This window comes from Amaranthus tricolor, chromosome 8 (assembly GCF_026212465.1).
Source record: "Amaranthus tricolor cultivar Red isolate AtriRed21 chromosome 8, ASM2621246v1, whole genome shotgun sequence".
NCBI lineage: Eukaryota > Viridiplantae > Streptophyta > Magnoliopsida > Caryophyllales > Amaranthaceae > Amaranthus > Amaranthus tricolor.
This window is the reverse complement of record NC_080054.1, coordinates 28808459-28827833: the sequence shown is the minus strand read 5'-3', so window position 1 is coordinate 28827833 and position 19375 is coordinate 28808459. Positions and strand designations below refer to the sequence as shown.

Here is a 19375-nt window from a genome sequence, read left to right as displayed (position 1 = left end):
TACTAACTTAGGTGTAAGAAAAACATAATGAATTGTGTGGATAAAATTAAGAGAGATAATATATATTAATGACATTAAAAGAGAGTAGTGAGTCATTTTTCAAAAATAAAAATAATGTAAATGAGAGGAACACTCGAAAATGAAAAATAATACTAAACAAGAGGGACATAGAGACTATATATCAATCCTAATAGATGACTCTCCATCCCTTTGAAAACGGGGCTTTTAAGTTCCAATGTGAAAGCTTCATAGAAGATATATGGCATTCTCAATGAAATAGTGGGAATAGCACTTTAGCACTAAGCCAATAACCATATATAAATATCCCCTTTATCAATCTTAATGTGTTAGTACTAAGCCGCTAACCATAAACCTTCCCTCTACCATTGCACGACACATTTTCATCGCCAGTACTAACAAGGAAATTTCCTTCTATCTCCAAGGGATAGGTTATATCTCTCATAAAAAGCGAAAATACTACAGCAATTTCATTGAAATGGAAAAATATGCACCAGCTCATGAGAAATTCAAGCACAAGAATGTACGTCTTTTTTTTTCTATTGGTGGGCTTTGTTCTTGTAATATTTAGTGAAAGAGTGTGACTTGAGTCTTGTATCTAGAGCTGCTTAAAAGTGATTTGATTCGAAATCGAAAGTAAACTGATCCGAAAATGTGTTTTTTTTTTGGGTTTATTGACCGACAGTACCGGAACTGAAATTGTACCCAAACCGGTTGACAACCAAAAATGGGAAAGATGAACCCGAGCTGTAACCAATTTTTGTAACCAACACATAACCGTTAACCGAGATTACCCAAACCTAATAATGACCGACCCGAGTCATATCCGACCCGAATCATGCTTGAAACCGAACTCGATCCAGCTAAAACCGACTTAACCCGAACGAATTTTGATCGAGCTGCTGTAAACCTCAATCAATTTTTAACATAGAAGTATGATAGACTCATATTCAATCATGTTATTAGTTAATCTAATAAAGTGTTAGATATTTTAATAAATTAAATTTTATAAATACATGGTTTCATATATTTAGAGTTAATAATCAATGGTCAATATTTATTTAACTATTTTTAATCAAATTAGATGAAAATTCATAGAACTTTATAATTTTAATTTTCGATCAAACAAGTAAAAGTAACAAAGTAATAATGATTATTAATTGATTTGCATTTTAACTATTTTGCTTTAAGTAAAGGGAATCTTGTCATCAATTAAATAATGACTAACAACTTAATTTGATATGGACTCGATTGATAGTAATTAGTAATACGTAGCCGAATTCTGTCTTAAAAAAAAAACAAAACCCGATCAGTACCTGATAAAACCGAACCAATTAGTAACCGATGACAACTTGAGACCGATTGACACTCAACACGAACTTCAACCGACACAGTACCGATGCTAACTCGATAGCTCGAATAACCGATCTCCAACTGAACCTGACTAACCGACTCGAACCGAGTGTGACCCTTCATAACACGCAGCCAAAAAAAACCAATCCGAAAATACTACCGAATCGAATGACACTCGTCCGAAACTGACTCGATCACCCGAATGAACAGCTCCACTTATATCAATTAGTCATGAGTTAAATGACAATTAAAGTGTAGAAGAATTTTGACTTAAAGGTTAGAAGTAGCAAAGTTAATAACTAGACCTTAAGCACATGTTTAATCAAGTCATGAAATAGTACATACTCGTATTGTGTGCATAAAATATGAAAACATATATATATATATATATATATATATATATATATATATATTTGTTTTCACCGCTTTATATGTAATCTAACACAAGACCAAATAAATCACAGTAACAATGAATATCAACATAGCAATATACTTGTACTTTGCAATCCAGCAACATTTTTTGCTACCCACACTCTAACCCAAATAAATTGTGAGCCAAAAATACTAAAATTTTGATACATTGCGAAAGCGTCATCCAAAATCTCCAAAAAATTGTGATTCCGAGCAAGACAATCAGATTACACAACTCTGGTAAACATCTGCATGGAGCATCAATGTTTAGAAAAAACAACTTAATAACCAATACCAATCAACGATCAACTTCCATAAATTTTAAATCATCAAAATTTGACAACTGAAGTGAATGAACAAATCGCACACAGGATCACGTAAACAAGAGACGTAGTACTTTAGGTAAGACGGGGTGGGAAAATTTTATATTAACATCACAAAAAACAACAAACTTAGACAAGGGGCTCAAAAACTGTCAAGACTCAACAGTTTATGTTTTTAGTAGGGTTGTTCATTACCAAATACCCGGCATTTCGAATACCCGAAGGCCCTTGTACCCGGTAAGCCAGTTAGTTATTTGAACCCTCCATGTCCAAACCCAAATTATCCGGGTACCCGGACAATGCTGGTCACGACACCGACTACCCAATTTGTGCATAGCATATTCGGACAGAATAATACTGGTAAAATATATATGTGGCAACTGGTAGCTTTGTATAGTGGGTTTTAATATTCATTCAAGGCATAATACTGGGTGATTTATTAAATTAGTCTTTTATGTTTTTTTTTTTTCTTTTTAAGACTTATTGGTATATATACTCTGAATGAAGTACAATTATCAGTTCAAAAACCATGAAGAGCTATGCTGAATCGCTGATTGATTTTCAAACAGTATAAAAAAAACGTATTGACAAAATGATCCTTTTTACAGAATAACACAAACAAAATTGTTAAAAAGTCATTAACTAAAAATTACAAGTCAGAAGTACACACAGAAGACACCTTCTCAAATACACACAAAGCTCTTTGACAATAAGGACTTACTATCTGCACTATTGACATTGAACGAAAGTGAACCGTGCTTGAAAATTCTTGAATTAAATGGAAGTCAAGTACACAGTAACGAATGGTTATCGAATGGTAAACGGCGCTATAAGAAATGAAATAGAAGAAAAATCAGAAATGAGGGTGGGGTTAGGCATTAGGGTTATTTTTACACCCATTTACAGCTGGTGCCTGCTGCCAATATTTTTAACTAAAGTTTTGAGTTCATGTCTGACAGATACCCAAATAATTTAACTTGTGGCCGATGCCTGACCCAGCTTGTATATATATATATATATATATATATATACCCATCAAAAACATAATTCCACAAATTAAAAAAATACAAAAATCCATCCACGTCTGAAAATTTTTAGTCCAAGATTCCTCCAAACGCAAATGATTCCCAGATGGCCAGATCAGTAATCGATTAAACCATGCTAAAAATTCATCTGCATATTCTCATATAGATTATAGACACGAGGAAGGAAGAGATCATGGGAAAGGAAAAAGAATCAATTGAGTAAAACATGTAACAGAGATCACGATCTCCAAGCATAAAACAGTGAAATGACATTAACCTTGGTCAATTTACTAAATTATCAGTTGCTTTCTTTTTTAATTTTGCGTTATATGGGTGAGAGTGAGACCAGGAGACTAACCAACTTCAACTGTTTTTCTCTCATATAAGTAGCTGGTCTATTTCTCAAATACACAACAGTGAAAGACATTAAGAACCTCAAAAGTGGATCCGTGACTTCCAAGGGGAAAGGCAGCCTTTATAAACTAGGTAGGCCAATCAACTCTGTCAATGCGGCTTAAAGTTATGTTTGAAAGAGCAAAAAGAATGGTAAACAACAACATTCGCACCATCCCCATGTCACAGAGTGGCTCTCATCAAGTTATGATTTGAAGAAAATTGAATATACACAATCTTAACTTTGTTAGTGATAGAAATGGAGTCATTTCCTATCAACTCTTGGTACCAAACATCATCTACAACTTTATATAAATAAAAAATACACGTAATTCAACGAGTTATTTTAATAATCCATTACACCCGAAATCAAAAAATTATAAAATTTTGGATCATTGAAATAAGGGATATTGTGCAACAGCGGAAGCAAAGATCGAAAATAATAATGAAACAATAAAGATTCAAACAAACAATAAAGAAAATCACACCGAGAAATTAACGTGGTTCACTATCAACGTGATAGCTACATCCACCGACACCGAGAATAAACTTTTCACTATAAACCGGGAGATTATAAAATGAACACGAGAAACCACAACAATGGCTCTCCAAGCTTTTTCTCTCTTAGTTTTCCTCACTTTCTGTTTTGCATTGCATCTTGTTCTAATTCTAATTACATGGGGCCTTTATATAGTATACCTCATAATAAAAAAAATTAGGGTTAAGAAAATACAAAAAACCGTCAAATACTAAGAGTAACCGGCCAAAAACGTGCCAAGAAACCGCCATTACGCGAGCCGTGTAAAACTACGCGAGCCGTGAAATGAAGACAGAACGCACTCCGCGCCCCGCGAACTGGGACAGCACATACTCCGCGCCCCGCGGAGGTCCTACTGTTCGAGTCACTGTATTTCAACAAGGGACATAGCCAAAAAAAATTGGTAAAAAAGACAAAATCTATTGTCTTCTATAAACTACGTGCGTCAATAGAAATCATACACATGAAAGAGGTGAAGGAGGAGAATCGTAAAATGAGAGAAAACAGAGGAAAACAAAAGAGATATATCTTTGGCACTGAATATTCACATGTCTAACAACACAAACAAATACTATGATGACCTAGATTTGGCCCATGGAAGCTTTTTCGTTAAGTCTCTTTTCCAACACACCCTCTAAACTCCAATTTCAAAGATGATCCGTGAACTGCCTAGCTTGTCCCACTTTGTTTCTTTTTTTTTTTTTTTTTGATTTTCTTGTTTTTTTGTTTAACTAGTAAGTGGTTGTACATGGTCATCTACTTATCTTTGTTCCTAAGTGGCTTAGCCAGATAAGATGTGGACAATCATAAATCCTATGTTGATTGTTGATCTGAAATGAAATTAGTTTTACTTTATCTGGTATAAACACATATACAACCAAACAACAGAAATTCAATAGTCATCTACTCAATATCAAGTTAGACTAGTTGATCTGTCTTCTCTCAAACTGTCATACCTCAAATATGTATGTATTAATCAAAAAACACAATACCGAAATAAGCAAGATTAAGTGTTTGACGACTTGGCTTAACATAATGCCAAGACGTTCTTTTATTTTTCTTGAGGTTGTGTAAAAAATGACACGATAATTATTTACATCGATAAACAATACAACTACATGTCTAAAGCAACCAACTTTTTCTAATTACTGTGTCTAGGACAATGATAACACTTAAATCAAAATTGTTGTCTACAATTAACAGAAGCTTATTTTATTTTATTTCGGAGCTTATTTTCCATATAAGTTTCAAAATCAAGCATAATTTAAAACATCTCAAATCCATGTGCTATAAACGCAACTTAAAAGTAGAAACACCTACTAGCTATTCGGTTTTTCCTATTTCCATCTATGTCGATTCCTAGGATTGATGACAAGTATGGAATAAGCTATAATTTCTAAAGCTCAGGGTAAAGGAGATGCATACATGCATTACTAGTAGGATCACAAAACTGATCAAACAATATAACCCAAGAAATTTGGCACTGTTTCAAAGATCACATTTCCTTCAATTTAGAAAGATTCTTCAACATTTTAACAAAATGCCAGCTAATTCAATAATGTCACTTTGTTTGCTCCTCTAGCCGCCGCAATATGTATGTTTGTATATACATAGATGTAATCAAATAAAAAGACAACTTAATATAAAAATAGAAATGTTCTTTTTTGATCAATATGTATAAAGAAAAAGATTATTATGATTCAAAAAATATTGATCTTATAACATAGTGATCCTAACAATTTAAGCTTTTATTAAATCATATTAACCTTTGTGTATTTTATCTTAATGAAGTCAACGGCTTATACTTTATAATACTTATCCTTTTTATTTTAAACAATTTTATATTGAATTTCACCCCTATATATATACATATGTATAATTTAAACTTTTCCTAAATAATATTGAGATTCTGCAATATTTTTTAAGAAAATTGACTATTTAAATCCATAAAAATTTACAATAATAATATGATCAACCATTTTCTAGTTGAATCTTACCTCCAATATGAGGCATCAAAACATGGATTTGGGATGGAAGTGAAAATCATAAGGTGAAGACACTTCTATGTCAAATGTCTATATTTGGTGTAGGAAAAGGTAAGAATGGTAATCTATGCCACATGCATGTGACCTATCATACAAGGGCTTTTAATGAGGGTTATCATGAATTTATCATATGTACTACTTCTACCTTACTAGTTAGTAGTTAGAGCCTTGGTAATTGACCACAAAATCCAAAAAAGAAACATGCGGACATTTCACTTGATGTAATTAAAGTTTTTGGTTTGCCTTTTAATATTAAATGATGTAACTAAATTAAAATTCATGACTAATAAAAGATAAACGTACAAAATTTCAAGGAGCAATGCAGCTAAGGTGTGGGCCACTAGATCGAAGTATGACATGGACGACTATAATGTGAAGCACATAACTTCATTGTAATGTCACAACAGTGGTTAACCATTGATTGTATGTTAATTGGTTAGAATACTTGAACACTACGTTTGAATATTATGTTAATTGATTAACATGAGTGAGCAGTATGCTTATCTTTACCTTCCATTTGATTAAAGCATAGTCAAAAGACGATCATATATGAAGACCATCATGTTCTCTATCAATTACTTCGTATATGGAGAGTATCATGTATATAATAATCAATTGCTTCGTAATATAAAGAGTATCATGTATATAATAATCAATTACTTCTTATTTGAGTAGCATCGTATTCTCTATTATAAGTATTCTTGTGGGATCAGAGTTTATAAAGACCAGAAATTTTACTGTATTTACATTAATATTTGTGAGATCATTTAGATAGCTTAGGATGAGAAATAAAGAGTCTTAAAACCCTATTTTTTCTTTAAAAGACGGTAGAAATATATAGAAATTATATTGTTATATCAAATTACCATATCTTTGATGTGGATGAGATTGATACATGAAAGATGGTCAATCTATTATAAATCAATTCCTTTGTAAATTCTCACACCATATTAATATAATTCATAAATCTCCCATTCAACTTACCAAAATTATTAATACGACTTATTTGTGATTTCTCTACCTATTTAGAAATGAAATAGTAATCAACAACCTAAGTTTAAAATATAACTTCTAAGAATAATTTCTTTTATCATATTAAAAACCAACTCCAAAAGAATACACGTAAAAGTAAATTAGAAGATGCCCTAGAATTGTAGATTAGCCATGCATAAATTCTTGGGACTGCTAATCTTGAACTACAACACCAACAGTGAGAAGATATTGAAGGAAATTAATAAGAGACTAATAATTTTCATAAGGTTTCCTTTTGGCCCCCAAGCAGTATGAAATGATGGCTTATGTGTCGAATGCATGGCTTTCAAGTCATATCATAATAAAAACATGACTTCTTAAAAGCTTTTATGTTTATCAACGAATCCGATTCCCCAACCACAAGGAAAAACATTGCTGATCATATCTATAGTTTCACCATTAATAATGTTGATGCCTGATGGTCCTAAAAGAGAAACATAGAGAAAAGTTATTGCACTCCCCCACTCCACTCCTCCACCCTTCAATCATCTTCATTAATACCTCAATTAAAGATCACGAGAGGGGCCCAAAAGTTCACGAGCATGTGATCTACAAAAAGACCGCTCTTAAAGTCACATCCCACATAAGAACCATTAATTTTCTTTTACAACTTTTTTAACTACATTATTCCTTCATCATTGTCATACATAATACATAGGCTAATTAATGTACTAATTTAAGTTTTTTTTATTAAGTTGAAGAAAAGAGAGAAAGCAAAATTAAAATTTTATAAGTAGCGAAAATTAAATTTTTATCATAAAAGTGAAAAGAAAAGCTTTCAATTTGTAGACCATTCCATAATTTTCAAACTAACCTAAGTTTAGATTACTTGAGATCTGGTAAATTTCATACTCAAAGTCTAAAAGTATCTAATAAGATGATCAATTAAACTAATTTAAATTGAAATTAATCTATCTAGTAAATTTATTGGTTGAAATCTAATAAAAGTTATAAAACTTAAATTAACAATAATCAGATCAGTTTAAAAAATTATCTCATACACAAAAACTGCTCCACTTGTATAAAAGAAGCTACGTATATAGAAGAATTATATAGTTGGTTGCGCACTTGAGTTGTGTTAAAATAAATGAAATAGTCCTATGATTGCTAAATGCCATTAGCTGGATCTTATAATATAATGTCTTTTTATGAGGGTGAAATAAATAGACAATACTAATACAGTAACAGACAGGTACGAAATTATTGGCTACTGTGCTACCTGTGAATAACTCATCAGCTATAATTTATTTGGTTGTATTTTACTCTGTTTGACCCTCCCTCTCATATTGCAACTATTGTAATATAAATAAAATTTTGTAGAAAGAGAAATTAAGTAAAAAAATAAGATTAAAAAAATAATTAAATAATAAAAATGAGTGGTTAAAATAAAAAATAAAATAAGTTTATAGATAAGATTAAGAGAAAGAGTAAGACCATTGCTAAAGAATAAAAGGGTGTAAAAGTAATAAAAGAATAAAATGAAAAGTGGTATAGAATGGAGTAACTTTTAAGTGTGCACAAGTATTATTGGTATTTAGAGAAGAGTGGTAATTACATTTTTATCATGTAATTTTTCTCTTATATCAAAGCCTAAATTAACAAGAGATTATACCTATGCTTATTGCTAGCCAAGAAACCTGTCTATCAACCTTAAAAAATCCTCTACTAGAAATAATATAAGTTATATAGCACTTGGATATTCTATTATAAGCTAAAATTATACTCCTTTAATCTCACCAAATTTATCCCATAGATATTTTATAGAAAATAATTAAGAAAAATGAATAAAAACAAATATTATGGAACAGAATTAATATATGAATAAAAACTAAAGAAAAATATAAATCATTGCCAAAAAAATTAGTACAAATATAGATTCACAAAATTAATGTGGACAGGATTTTGTTGTAAAAAGAACACTTTGATTTCCAAAGAAGTTTAAAGGCTTCTATGGATGCTAGGCACAATAGACAATTGAACTAGGAACTGGATGAAAAGTTGGAAACGCCTTAGAGACACTAGGTTTACATTTTACCTAGTGTCTACTAGTCTTTTGATATTTACAATTAATTCTAATGCGTTAAGGAAGGTTGTTTTATCCTAGTTTTAGGAAGCTGGCTAGGTTAATGTAGAACTTCTTTGTATTAGCCTACTCCAATCATATAAAGCCATGAAGGTGAGGGTTTTATATACATAGAAAATAAATAGAAGAGAGGATTGTTGAAACTCCATTGGAAACAATGTGTTAGAAGCTACTAAGAGTTTTTAGTATTATGGTGCAAATTTAAAAGGGAACGTAAGAAGTAGAAAAAATCAAGCATTGTGGCTGTGATAGATGAGAGTGTAAACACTAAACACTAAAGAGCTAAGAAAGCCTAAAAAAGTGGTTATTCTATCTTATTGTGGTTAATAATCTTTGCTTGCTTTTCCAATTTATTATTCAATATTTCAACTAAGTTCATCAACGTCCACATATCTCTTCTTCTTTTGCCATAACATAAGAGTATAAAGTTTCACTTTCAAAGGCACGTAAGGGGAAATTTCACCCTACCTAAGGGTTCCAAGTTGCGTAATACCTTATGCTTTTATTTAGCTTCAACATTTATGTCATAGACCTAACGCCATTTATCAACTCTATGGTCCAAAATCCAAATGATTCAAGTATATAACTTAATAAAGAAACATAGCGTTCATATAAGAAAACTCAGAGCCTTTGCTGGGGGATATAGAATACTGCTTGAATGCCTACGACTTTAGTTGATCATTCTCCACACATAAAACATCAAAATTTTGACAAAAAAAAAATACACTTGAGCAACATTACACTAAATAAAGATTTAAAAAGAAATCAGTCAGCAAAACACCCACTATGGAGAACCTAAATAAACTTACTTTCACAAAATAAACAGAAATTGATAAAAATTTAATGGAAAATGCTACGGCATTAGATGAGGTATAAATTGGATGCCACCATGTGGAAAAATCTTACAAAAGTGCTATCACTGGCGTTTCATGAAAGTTCGATGCTACTATTTGGAATTTTCCATTTTTAATTTTAGTTATCCCGCTCATTTTGAATCATTTTCTCACCACCTTCTCCTTTTAATATCATTCACATTTAAATCCTCTTTGATACGATCCATAATTCCATATAGTTCAAAATCTCTCTATCATATTTATTACACTAATGAAAAAAAAATAACAATTCAAAATACTTTTCTAATAGTAATTCCTATCTTAAATGATGCTAATTCAGTCGAACAGAATACTATGATAGAATCACAATCATCAAATCCAACAACTCACAAAATATTCTGTGCTCCTAGCCAGTACATAGATATCTCCCGATGCAAGCCCTTAATTTGAATTTTAGTATAGGATTTGTCATTCTTATTCATGTTTTTATCTGATAGCAATAGGTTGTCAGTGAAAAAATACATCACCTGCTGGCATTCTAAATTCATGCAGAGTCCTTTACAGATCTAATTCACTGTGTAAGCCAATATTTTACATGCATAAAGACAGTAGAGGGTAATGTTTAGGACTAATAAACATTACTTACATGTGACTGGCAGCTATTTGATGATACATGAAATGTTCAAAAAAATGTCGATACATGGTTGATCTACTGATGACGGGTATTTGAGCTAACCATAAATCCATAATGATCCCTGCCCCACGCATATGCTAGGTAGATACTTTTGTTGTTTTATCTTAAATAACGCCTTAGTTAAATGATAGAGCTTTGGTGGAGATAAAAAATCCAAATTCTAGACAAACAGAGTAAAATTTTGTAGTAATCCTAATTCCTAACTATGAGAAATATGGGGATTCCCTGACTAAAGAAGTGGTATTCTGAGGGAAGAATACTCAAACACTACTTCCTCAGCTTGAGCTGCTATATTAACCTGATGCATTCAAGAATTACTAATTTTATTTATCTAATCTACTTTTGTTGCTTGAATATATAGAAGTTCAAGTGATTTTTGATTTTCGTCTAATACCGTAATTCCTCTGGTATTATGAACAGTAATCATGGTTTACTAGTTTTGCAAGAGCAGCTTATACGGTTATACCTAAAGGATGTAAAGTAGAAAAAGAGCATTTTCCATATGACAGAATGACGCTGACATTTACGGCAAGCTCAAAACAATGGGCTGATTTGGCAGCTAATGTAGCAGAACTGCACAATCATTTATTATGTCCGTTTCATTTTACAATTTTTCGCAAAGGGCCTAAAAAAGTACTTGAACTAAAGCAAAATATATGTTGGCTAATACTCCCTTTGTCCAGTAATTTTGCACCAAAAATTAGTCGTTTTTTTTATTAATTTGTAGTTGGAGAACAAAATAAAACAAGTTGATGGAGAAAATAAGTTGATGAGATAAAAGAAAAGAGTTTTAAGGAAGAAATGAATAGAGAGAATTTTTTGTGGATGAAATTAACAAAAAGAATGTGAGAACATTGTCAAAAATAAAAATAGAGTAAAATCAATGACAATGAAAGAGTAAGAAAATCATGGGAGTAAAGGAAGAATAAACTAGGAGTAATATTTTAGGCATGTTATTTTATAGGGCCCTATCTAACACCTTGTACATGTTCAAAATCGTATATGCTATTAGTAAGTAGTTTAACAAACTAAAGTCTAAACAAATAGAACTGTTCTGATCTTAAGTGCAGTAATCACTATGTATAGCATAGTTTTCACAAGAACCAAACTGTAGGTGATTTTCCAGCTAATAAATAATCCCTTTCCCATGTGGTTCCCAGATGAGTGATGTAACACAAGTTATCCATCCTTCTCAACCGTTCCTTAAGGGCAGAACAGATGATAAAAACAAGTTATATCGAATAAACAAGTTATAACGTATTATGAAAACTATAAGTTATATCTTCTAATTATTCTCACTTAAAATGTTACACTCTCTATTACTCACATAATCATCAATTATGACTCCAACTAGGTAACAAATAATACTTCAGCTGCTTCCTTCAAATTAATGTCCTTTTAACTAATTTAAATGTCATTTTTATTCTGCATTTGAATCCATCAACTTATATCCTTAGGCGTCGAATAATTTTCAATAAAAGTTTTGGAAATTTTCATATGAATTAAAAATGTGAAATTGCACTAAATTAAGCAAAAAAAATATGAAAAAACCAAAGCTTAAAGAGTAGTTAACGACTTGACTTACAGGTACAAAAAACAGTTAGTTGAGGAGACCAAGTACAAAAAAACTCTTGCCCGTGACTGCTGCATGTGATCTATAGAGAGCTGTAACAATCAGAACCCTTCAAAACTTAAAGCCACATACCCACTCACGTGCATTCTTTGGCTTTCCAGAATCCATTGCAATTAACACCACTAATAGAGTGAGAACATACATCCCCTAAACCATGGAAAGAATAATAAGAGGTTAACTGAAGGCTGAAGTTTACGGAAATATCTTATGATATGTCTACTTTGAAATGAGACATGTATAATACTTCCTCCGTTAATGCTTAATACTTGCTATGTATCCGTAGCAACAATATAATGGCACAAAGATAAAGATCTAGGGATATTTAAACTGTGCAAATGGTATTAAAAGAGAAAAAATGTGTGTGGATGCCATTTAAAGAAAATGACAGGGATATTTCCATGAAAAGAAATGTTCCAAAGTTTAATAAACGAAAAAAAGTTGCAAATTTATGGGAACAGAAGAATTATGCATCATAATTCTCAAGCATTCAAAAGCATTAAGCTTACGGATGTTTCACGAGAATGCTAATGCAAATTGCTTGTCTACTTAAAATTGTATATAACTAACATTATTAAGTTATAATTCAGAATCAACAACTGGATGATTCACATGCAAACAAAAAAGTGACACATTTCAAGAATATGAAGGCTTTAACAGCATGATCTTAAAAAAATTGTATACAATTAAAACTAGAGCAAAGAATTGTTTTATTAAAAGCATTGGAAGAATAAAACAAATACGCCTTGCATTATGGAAGACCGGCTCGTGTATGCATAGTTTTCTGTTGGAAAATCTACACTTATTTAAACCCAACCACTTTTTTTTCTAATTACCAGAAGAAGCACCTGTTCTGTTTCTCTCTCACTCTCTCTCTCTCTCTTCTACCCACCCTCCTAAGGTCCTCCCAATACAGCCTCATTGACTCTCACCCCTCCCTACTTGTTCTTTCTAGCAAGTTTAAATGAGAAATTTAGAGTTTAAAAAACCTACATTAATGCTTCAGTTGTTTCTCATAGTTCTACTCCTTTGGTCCGAAAATTTTGATACGTGCAATGCTAGACAAGGCAGACATTGGAGGCATAGCAGACCTCTGTCAGCTTCATTGTTAAAGAAAAAGGGAAAAAGTCATCATCATCACAATAGTAAACCAAAACAAAAGCCAAAGCCCGTGTCTCCGAAAATGCCAAAGCCAAGTCCAAAAGTGGACACATCGCCATTGCCTCCGCCAATTCAGAAAGGTCCATACTTTAAAAGGTCACCTCCTAAAGCTACGTCACCACCAAAACCTACACCAATAGTAGAAATTCCATCACCTCTACCACATAAAGGTTCCAACATTTTCAGTGTGCTAGATTATGGAGCGAAGGGTGATGGTAGTAGTGATGATACAAAGGTAACATTTGAACTCTATAACAATTAGCTACTCCCTTGTTTGAATTCTAGCAACTAAAGTCTAAAAGTCTGTATATAACAATATAGTTGAAAGTTTGAAACAATAGCACAACTGTACAAGTAACTGAGATAACAGGACACTGAAAGTGAACTAGAAATACTCTTTTATGATTAAGATACGAAGCCTTTGACTGAGTCTGGAGCAATAGATACTCAAACATGTTAAATAATATACTCCATAGACTAGAAAAGCTATGAATATTGAAAGATGGAAAATTCTCATCTGTTTAGGTTGCCCTTGCCCCTGATGGGCATAAGGCAGAACTGACTTCTGAGGGTATTGTCCTCAGTCTGCTCTATTTTCTTAAAAGCTTCCCTGCCACTAAGTTTAAGGACTTAGTAGTGACATTCTTGATAATGCCACTAATATGTTCTTTTTCCACTTTGAGCCAAATCTCACCACAATTACAAAAATGTCATTAAACAAAAGACGCTTGATCTAAGCATAACTTCAGTGTCCATGATTTATAATAGTGATGAATGACATTTTGAGCATTAAAAAATTTGTAAGCTCAAAAGCTTCTTTTTTTTTTTTTTTGAAAATGTAAATAAAATAGATTATGCAAAAATTCTTCTACTCCACAGAATATCTTAGCCACATAAATAATACTCCCTCCATTCTACTTTAAGTGTCCCATTTAATTTGATGCACACGTCAATACATTTATTCAAACTTTAATATTTCTAATTTAACAAAATTAAAATTTGTCTTTGTATTAAGATAATCAAACATTATCTCACTTTACTATGTAAAATAAAGAGTGATTGATGAATAATATTTCACATATAACGTAAAAAGAGGTTTCTAGAGAAAATTTGTACACTAGGCAATCAATTATATTATATTCAGTTCACCAAACACGTCTATCAAAATTATTTTTCATAGAATGAGATAAATGTTGATTAGAATGATGTATGCAGCTTTATCCAAGCAAATCATTTGATTCTACAAATATAAGTGGCAAAAGGTTGTTCCTAGTAGACCGTTGATGGAAAGGTAACTAAATCTTAGGCTCTAAGAAGCAAGAAATAAAGGATAGCTGAGTGAGACGAACATTGAGTTCACAGTAAGAGTTTCGATTTTCTAAGAAATAGTGAAAAACATAGGTCCCTCTGCTTGTAATTTTTCTTACCAAACGTTGTATTTCAATATGAGTGTGAACAGAGAGGCAAGAAAAAAAAAGGACAAAGTTAATAGGCCAGGGAGGATGGGACAAAGGGCTAACTTTCTCGTTAAGGCAATTAGGTCCAGATTCTTACAATAATTATAAATACAAATGCAAAAACTGCCAAATAGGAACCAATCATCAAATTTGTGATCTAAGAAGTTTTAGAGGAGTACAACAATTGTATTCATACCATTATACAATGCAGGCATTTGAAGCTGCATGGGATGCGGCTTGCAAAGTTCAGTCATCAACGATGCTGATTCCATCAGGATATCAGTTCCTAGTGGGACCCATTACATTCTCCGGTCCTTACTGCCAGAAAAACATTATTTTTCAGGTAACTATTAGCTCAATGTGTTAAACTGGCATTTTTTCAACAATTGGGTAAAGTAATGGGGATAGGTGATTTGTGGGAGAAAATTGCATTGTATAACATACAATAAATTTGTATTTTGATGTAATATTCTGTTGGAGTTCTAACCTGGCTAATACTGTATGCTCCAGCTTGATGGGACGATTATTGCTCCAACAAGCCCCAATGCTTGGAAATCTAATCTATTGTGGTGGATGGACTTTACAAAACTCGTAGGAATCACCATACAAGGAAAAGGTAAAATCGATGGAAGTGGCTCTGTTTGGTGGACAGACGCTCCATATGATTCAGAAGATCACCATGAGTTGCAAATTATCACCCCATTAAATGACACAATCCTAGACAAGCCCCCAATGCCAGTAATTATCTTCATCCTTCCAGTTTTTGCACAACAGATTTACAGTAAACTAAAAACTGACTTGATGCCAACTGTGTCATAGGTGAGAAGTGTGCTCAGCAGAAAAATGCCAAGTGTCAAGCCTACAGTAATGACCAAATCATTTACTCATAATGATAAATGATTATGAACTTCAGGATCATCACAACTAACAGAAAATTTCATGTTGCGCAGGCCATAAGATTTTATGGAAGTATTAATGTCACAGTCACAGGAATAACAATTCAGAACAGTCCTCAATGCCATCTCAAATTTGACAATTGCATGGGAGTCATGGTTTATTCAATAAGTGTCTCATCACCTGGTGAAAGTCCTAATACTGATGGAATCCACCTCCAAAATTCCAAAGATGTGCTCATCCACTCTACCAGCCTTGCCTGCGGTAATTGCAATATTCTAGCTCAAAAGTAGCTCATCACAATTACATATTGCTTAGTAGCAAAAACTGAACAAGATATGACTCTTAAAGAGCAAACATGGAGATGATATTTGAGTGTTTCCTGGCTCCAAATGACCAGCATGGTAATGGAGTTTTCATTGTCACCTAGCAAAGCCATCTTGATAAAATAGGTTCTGGGCTCCTGGGCCGATAACACCTACAACCAAGAATTAAAAGACAACCATCACAACTAAAAACATCAGAATGCTGTTGAATAATCAATACAGGACCACAACATGAAACCACAACAAGATGCAATCTACCAGAACCTTGTAGTGGTCCTCCTCCACAACCAAAAGTCTGTAATCTGTACAATTAAATTATTTTTCTCTCTGAGAAAATAGCTGGAATGAAAGCCTTAGATAAACTCTTAACACAAACAAGAAATTCCAGTTGCATAAATACAGAATTATATAAAAATGCTTCACATGGCACAGTGGCAGTATCTAACAACAAACTACTAAATGCAGGTGATGACTGCATATCGATACAAACAGGATGCTCGAATGTATACATCCACAATGTAAACTGCGGACCAGGACATGGCATCAGTATTGGAAGTCTGGGAAGGTATAACACTAAAGCCTGTGTCTCAAATGTCACTGTCAGAGACGTCAACATGCATGGCACGATGACTGGAGTCCGCATAAAGACATGGCAGGTATACATCACAGTTAAAAAAATTCTCATAACACTATATAATTAACGGATTCACTAGTTGACACCACATCAAAGGAAGTAATCCGAGTATATAGCAGTCCTAATAAAAGAGAACTTCAGAGAAACAGCTGAGTGATTAAAAATGGAAAAATGAAAAATGAGAATTCTCAGCATAGGAAGAAAATTAACTCTTTAAATAAGCAAAAATATCACAATGATACTGGGTTTAAAAATGCAATATCACAAGTTGAAAGAAAAAACACATAGCCCACATGTGATCCCACCTATAAAAATTAAAGATAGGCTAAACCTAATACCAATTGGTTTTAGGATGGAACCTTAAAGGATTTGTGCGACCATTCCTGAATCTTCCATTCACAAGCTCATACTCTTCATTCTCTACTCCACTTCACACTCCCTAACTCAGACTTAAATTTAATTTGGTGCACACCATTTTTGTGCGGACTAAGTTCATACAAGACTTGCTCTTAATTTACATTGCTTCCAACTACTTCATTCTGCAGGGTGGTTCAGGATCTGTGCAAGGCGTAACATTTTCAAATATTCAAGTCAATGAAGTTCAGCTTCCGATTGTAATAGACCAATATTATTGTGACAAAAGCACGTGTAAGAATGCATCAGCCGCAGTTGCAGTATCAGGTGTCACATATCAAAATATAAAAGGCACATACACTGTAAAACCTGTACATTTAGCTTGCAGTGATGAGCTACCATGCACAGACATAACACTGAATACCATACAACTAAAGCCATTGCAAGAACGATACCACTTATATGATCCCTATTGTTGGCAATCATTTGGAGAACTTATGGCTCCCATTGCTCCTCCACTTGGTTGTTTACAAATAGGGAAGCCATGGAAGAACAAGGTTCAGACTGATGTTGATATATGTTGATGAGTGATGACATCATAGCTACTCATGGCAATCCAATTTTCCTTTTTTCAGTTGGTCGGATTATTGTTTATTCTGACCCATTCACACTATTGGCTAGATAGCTAGAGAGTATATATATTAAGGCTCAAGTTAAAGAACCTTATATAGTAGGCTTATATAGGTTATCATCCAGGATAAATCTTGCTTACCAGGCTTTGTCATTTTATTCGGGCATTGTCCCAGTGTAAGATATTACATAAAGTGTGATATAGATGTTTGATAAATAATATTTTGATTCATTAAAATTGCACAAAAGAGCATATAGGCCTATACTACTTATGAGCTCGATTGTGATTCATACTTTCATTTAATAGAGAAAAAACAACGAACAACATTTGTGTCGCCAGTCGCCACTAAACATAAAATGCCTTCAAATGCAATAAATAATAATGTACTTCCACAAAAATCCAAGTCCAGAAGTTTCAATGCTTAAAATCCATGATACCCTTGAGTACAAAAGCAAATAAAACAACCTTTAAGACTTCAACAAATTCGCAGTCACTTGATAAACCAAATTTAACTCAACAACACAGAAGGTTAAAAGACATGTAGTTTACATTTATACTAAATATTAGCACAATATATAGCTACCAAGAATAAATCATACATCTTCTGTTATATTAATCTTCTATGCTTCGTCCATAGCCAAAGAGTTTTCTACAGCAGGAAACTCAAAATGTATTTATATTAGGGATCTAATCAAACATCTCAAATCTATTCTGTCATCATTGCAATCGAAGCCAGTTCTTCTGATTGATTCCCACAATGTTTCTGCAATGATGTTCACACCTATGAATATTGATCTATGCAGTTGGGGTTTCCACCCAAAAATGTTATGATACGTGATTTTTGAAGCCTCATAATTGACTTCTCGTTCTAATCGCTACCAAGTACCTACTTAGCTTCTAATAAAGTATATAAAATGACAGAAAATAGGAACAAGAAAAGGATTTAACTCTGAAATGCTATCATTGAAACACATATGTACAATAGACTCTTGCAAACGTTAAGTTTCATCCCCGCCCCATATTGACAATTGCTGGGGATGAAAGCAGAAATGAGACATGATATACCCAGGGGGAGTCGCTAACAAATGACTTGGCACAGAAGAGGAAATAGATCTTCATAGGCATGAAGCTAAACTTGTTTCATCTTTCAGTCCATAAATCTCTGTTTCCAAGATCGTTATATTTCCACTTCAGCTGAAGAAATAAACAGGAATGAAACAAGTCGTACTGTTACAGACATGACGAATTACTAATCATAACAAATATGCTTTAACCCAAAAGCCTGAGAATCGACAAGCTTTCAACCCAGTCTGTCATTATGGAGCATTAGCAAAACCCAACATTTTATATATTTATTTTTATGCTTAAGAAAAGAATGCCTGAATTCTCCCCTACTACCTCTGATGCTCTGTCCACTGGCCCGTAACCTTCAAAATCTTAATTTATTCAAATGAAATTAACTATTCTAAAAAGAAATATATATAACAAAGCTCCCACTTCAGTTCAAAATCCAAAAAGAGAATTTTGTACACTAAAAGCT

At 32.8% G+C, this 19375-nt stretch overlaps 1 protein-coding gene and 1 long non-coding RNA gene across 2 annotated transcripts; one reads left to right on the top strand and one right to left on the bottom strand.

The window, feature by feature from the left end:
- Positions 1–1812: 1812 nt before the first annotated feature.
- LOC130820434 (uncharacterized) lies at positions 1813–15595 on the bottom strand. Its single transcript, XR_009045198.1, has 4 exons — positions 15484–15595; positions 15193–15314; positions 12334–12528; positions 1813–2030 (listed from the first exon to the last, which is right to left on the bottom strand). It is a non-coding gene; the product is annotated as an uncharacterized LOC130820434 (long non-coding RNA).
- LOC130820432 (polygalacturonase At1g48100-like) lies at positions 13168–18082 on the top strand. Its single transcript, XM_057685800.1, has 7 exons — positions 13168–13774; positions 15208–15339; positions 15507–15734; positions 15816–15860; positions 15947–16154; positions 16682–16872; positions 17396–18082. Exons 1-7 carry the CDS (start codon positions 13343–13345, stop codon positions 17786–17788), a joined length of 1629 nt encoding a protein of 542 aa, XP_057541783.1. The 5' UTR covers positions 13168–13342; the 3' UTR covers positions 17789–18082.
- Positions 18083–19375: the final 1293 nt, after the last annotated feature.

Excerpts from the sequence above, each read along its gene's own strand:
- LOC130820432 (XM_057685800.1), top strand. The coding sequence starts at position 13,343 with ATGAGAAATTTAGAGTTTAAAAAACCTACATTAATGCTTCAGTTGTTT. Across the intron at positions 15,340-15,506 it reads AGAAAAACATTATTTTTCAG|CTTGATGGGACGATTATTGC; the intron begins GTAACTATTAGC and ends TGTATGCTCCAG. Across the intron at positions 15,735-15,815 it reads TAGACAAGCCCCCAATGCCA|GTGAGAAGTGTGCTCAGCAG; the intron begins GTAATTATCTTC and ends ACTGTGTCATAG.